This window comes from Terrapene carolina, unplaced genomic scaffold (genome assembly GCF_002925995.2).
Source record: "Terrapene carolina triunguis isolate 2854851 unplaced genomic scaffold, T_m_triunguis-2.0 Scaffold51608, whole genome shotgun sequence".
Taxonomy (NCBI): Eukaryota; Metazoa; Chordata; order Testudines; family Emydidae; genus Terrapene; species Terrapene triunguis.
The window spans coordinates 27,946-32,827 of NW_020715959.1; the positions used below are offsets into that span (position 1 = coordinate 27,946).

At 40.6% G+C, this 4,882-nt stretch overlaps 1 protein-coding gene across 1 annotated transcript; it reads left to right on the plus strand.

Moving 5' to 3' along the window:
• The first annotated feature begins 3,567 nt into the window (after positions 1–3,567).
• On the plus strand, positions 3,568–4,500 carry LOC113405918 (olfactory receptor 11L1-like). The gene has a single exon (XM_026647241.1). It carries the CDS (start codon positions 3,568–3,570, stop codon positions 4,498–4,500), a length of 933 nt encoding a protein of 310 aa, XP_026503026.1.
• Positions 4,501–4,882: the final 382 nt, after the last annotated feature.

Genomic DNA, 4,882 nt, shown 5'->3' on the forward strand with positions numbered 1-4,882 from the left:
GGAACAAAGCATAACAAGAGAAAATGATGGTAACACAATAATAGGCCTGTACACATCTCTAATGGCTGAGGTAGGTCTAACTTATGTCAGAGCCCTTTTCCCTTGAGGCCTGGGGTTCAGTCTGCTCCCCAGTTGTTCCTCATTCACACTCCCTTGGCCTTCAGAGACTGTTCTTTTATTCACCCAAAAGTTTTTTGCTCCAATTTTTCCATCTTGAATACCTCCTGGGTTGGGTCTCCCATCTCCCCTGCCAAAACAAACAATATCAACCAAAGTAAAACTTCAAAGTAAATTATACCTGTATTGTCCTATAAGTATCAGTAAATGGGGAAGGGTATCTAAAACTTTGCCCCTTTTCTTGCATACATGCAACTAACCCCTGCTTGAATTAACTCCTTGTAATCATATTGTCTGTTGGGTTAGTCTGTGGGTGGATGGTTGGGATTCATAGATAGATAGATTCCATGGCCCAGAAGGGACCATTGTGGCCTTCTAGTCTGACCCCCTTATCAATGCAGTACAGAGAACTTCCCCAGAATAATTCTTTCTCAACTAGAGCAAACCTTCAACAATACTGTGTTTGGAAAAGGCTGTTTCCCAGTGTCCTTTGCTATTCAGGAGGTCAGGCCAGATGATGTGGTGGTCCCTTCTGGCCCTAAACTCTATGACAATAACACTCAGACAAACTGATGGAACAAATAATATTAATAACATATTACAAGTAGCCCCACATCCTTCACAAACTGCATATTACTTCCTTCCCTGGACCCTTGTGTAGTATTGCTCTGTGCCTGTAGAACTGGTAAAGCAACCTGGGGAGAAATGTATTAGCATATAAATATTCATTTAACAATACCAGCTTTAGCTGAAAATTATCTGGGCAATTGTGGTTTTTTCCTCAGAAGTGGCTACATTTCAGTGGAGGGTAAAACAAGTCTCATATACAGCTCTTTGTATGAATTGTATTATGCAAACATAACTCAGTGTGAAAATGTAAGAAATTAAATAAAAAGCAAACATAAACACTGTATGTTATTACGATTTTCCATCATTCTATCATGACTAATATAATTAATGGTCATAGTTAAAGCCTAATCCTGAATAGGACAATTATTTGTCCTGGTTCAGATGCTCAGCTGGTGTAACTCAATGTAGCACCATTGAAATCAGTGGGCCAGATTCTAGGATAGTGTAAACTGGTGGTGACTCTGTTGGAGTCAATGGGAACAGCTGACAGAATGTATTCAAAAGTTTGGCCTTTGTGACTCGCACAAGATCACACAAGGATTCTGTGGCAGAGCCAGGAATTTACATGGGACTCCCTGAGTTCCAGCCCAGGGTTTTTAAGATAACACCATCCTTCCTCTCTAGCGTGACTTCTCTCAAACCAGACGTATCTGTTGCTTGACATTTAAACTGTTACATTAATGTAAGTATCAGTCACACTAGCGTTTGCCTAATTAAACTCTGGAGATATTTGTATCTATGTCTTTTACAAATTCTGTATACAGACAGAGCTCAGATTCCCAAGGGTTTGCTCTAATAAACTGGAATAAATGCCAGATCTCCGCTTGTATAGTTAGATCTCAGAAAGCAAGAGCTCCCTGTTGAAGATGGATGCAAAACCAAAATCTAAGGTGCAGAAAGGTAGGGTATCGCACACACACACAGGCAAAACTGCAAAAAGCAAGAAGGATGTTCAGATGTCATGGATACGGATGTGGTAGAAGGCCTAGAAGAGAAGAGAATAGAATAGAATAGAATAGACCTTTTGAGTCAACCCTCAGCAGGTGTAAATGGATTCATTTCCTTTTACTGCAATGAAGCTATGCTGATTTATCCAGTGGGGGATCTGCTAAAGAGTATTTATTTCTCTTTCAGTTTGCCATACATGTGAGAGAAAGGGATTGAAATGTAGGATGGAGACCAATTACACCACAAAATTGACAGATCTATCTATCTATCTATCTATCTAATTAGTTTCTGTTAGTTTCAAAGTTGCCTGTCATTCAGTCAAACCTGGGTTGATAGTCATTGACCTCCATGGCAGTCTGAAGGCTGTAGGGTGTGTGTTTGTGTGTAATGATTCGATGGTGTCCATTCATTTCCTCCTAGACCGTTATCCTGTCATCATAATCAATATCTTTGGATCTCAGTCGGCAAACTGATTTAGTTAAATACTTTATACTTGTGCAAATATCATTGAGAAAGACAAAGGTCCTCAGAGGTTGTAGACTTCAGATTTCGGTGGTTGTTCGGAGCCTAAATACTTTGAGGGTCTGAGCCAAATTACTCATTTCAGGTTTGGGTTGTGTAGGGCTGTCCGGAAAACAATAATTCAGTTTTGTGGGGGGAAAAACACATTGGGATGAAACCAAGACCTCTCAAAGAGTGTTATGAGAGAGAGAGAGAAAGAGATAGAGAGAGACTGATTCTATAGCCCAATGGTTTGTTTATATCTGTGTGTCTGTGTTTGTTTCTCAGTTTGTGAATGTCTATTTGTGTATATGCCTATTTGTGTATTTCTATGTATATATGTGTTATCATCTTCCATTGGTGTCTACAATGAAGTTACTACTAAAAATAATAAACTTTTGGCATTTAATATTATTAAATTATTGGAGATGAAGGAGGAAAACAAGATGAGCAGGAAAGGAAAAGAAACGAAAGGACTGATTAGGAGCTACTGAATTCATTTAGTGTTTTCAGTGGTTAATTTGATGGAGGAAGGACCATGGATCTTCTAAAGGAAAGATTTTAACAGTCCTACTCATACCAAATAGTGCTTCCCTTCATACACAATTCCCTTTACTTCATTTGGTTTATTCCAAAACCAAGGTACTACTTAGCCTGTCTAAAGGTACCAGTATCTGCCCCCAATAAGGACTGAGGGCCAGATTTTCTGAGATATTTATGCACTGAATGGTACGGATAGGTGCCAAGTGAGATTTTCACAAGTACCTAAATGAGTTAGTCATCTAACTCCCAGAATGTTAATTGTAGTTAGGTGCCTAAATCATTTAGGCACTTTTGTAAATTCCACTCGGCATTGATCTGCAGCTTTGGCACCTAACTATCATTGTCAGTACAGTTTTGAGTAAGGTCTGAGTGATGACTTCACGATTCAGATCCAAGTAACATGTTTATTGAATTGTGGTACCTCACGCTGATGCTTATATTAGAAATTGACCTAAAATGCCAAAAGGCTGAACTGTGAATCTCCTCATCACAGGAGTGAGCAGTTATTTACACGAAGTCAGTGGGTACATTCAGATAAGCCAATGCTTCCCAATATAAATAAAGAGTCCTGCAACCTGGCATGGTGTTCTGATCCGCAATGGATTCAGAGTTTGAAAGTAACCCTATCTGGGATCTTCATCATATAGACTGAGGAGCCAAACACAACATTCAGATCAGGATATCAATTTCAGGTTAGTCTGATGGTGTTTGGACCTGGGGCTCTGGTCCATCTCTATTTTATATCCATAGGAATATTCTATTTACTACCCAGTGTTGAATCACTCCATTGATCTCGTTCCCTCTTCCCAGATTAACAACTATGCAGCCATGGAAAAAGCAAACCAAACCACAGTGAAGGAATTCATCTTCCTGGGATTTAGCAGCCTCCAGAATCTCCAGGTTCTCCTCTTTGTGTTTATTTTGTTCATTTACATGCTGTCGCTCATGGGAAATTTTCTCATCATCGTCGTTGTCCTGGCAGAACCTCTCCTCCATACCCCCATGTACTTCTTCCTGGGGAATCTCTCCTTCCTAGAGATCTGGTACACTTCAATCACTGTGCCCAAACTGCTGGCCAACTTCTTGTCCAGGAGCATCACCATCACAGTAAACGGATGTGTGACTCAGTATTACTTCTTCTTCTCTCTAGGAGCCACTGAATGCTTCCTCCTGGCCGTCATGGCCTACGACCGCTACTTGGCAATCTGCAGCCCACTGCGTTACACTACCATCATGAACCATAGGTTGTGCTTCCGCCTCTCCACCAGTTCATGGGTTGGTGGATTTCTCTCCCCACTCTTGCCCACAATTCTAATCTCCCAGCTCTCATTCTGTGGCCCTCAGAAAATCAACCACTTCTTCTGTGACTCAGACCCAATCTTCAAACTGTCCTGCTCTGACACTTACATTCAGGAGGCTATTGGATACACCTGCAGCTCTGTGGTCATTCTGAGCTCCTTCTTGCTCACCATGTCTTCCTACGTCAACATCATAGCCAACATCGTGAAGCTGACATCTGCCAAAGCTCAGAAAAAGACCTTCTCCACTTGTGCCTCTCACCTCACTGTGGTGACCATCTACTATGGGACCATCATCTTCACCTATGTTAGGCCCCCGAGCACATATTCCTTTGGTTTAGGCAAAGTGGTGTCTGTCTTCTATTGTGTCATTACCCCACTACTAAACCCTCTGATCTATACTCTAAGGAATAAAGATGTGAAAAAAGCCATATGGAAATCTTTTACTAGAATGAGACAGTAATATGGAAGGACCACAGTGCTATCTATGAGGGTGTTAAGTAGAATGTGAAATTGGAGTGGATTTTCAAAATTGCCGGAGTGACTTTTAGGATCCTATGGCCAATGTTCACTGACTTTCAATTGGACTCATGCTCCTAAGTTATTTAAGCATTGCTGAGGGTTTACCAATATATTTTCAATTGGATTTGTGTTCCTAAATCACTGATGTTCTTTTGAAAATCCCAACATTTTATCTTTCAATGGGATAGAAACCATAGTTAGGATTTTGAATGGATCTTAAGAGAACTGTCCACCTAACTCCATTAGGCTCCTTTGAAAATTCCAGGCAGAACTTGACTACTATTTGACAAGTGTTTGCTGTTTACATTGTCAGCTATCTCTCA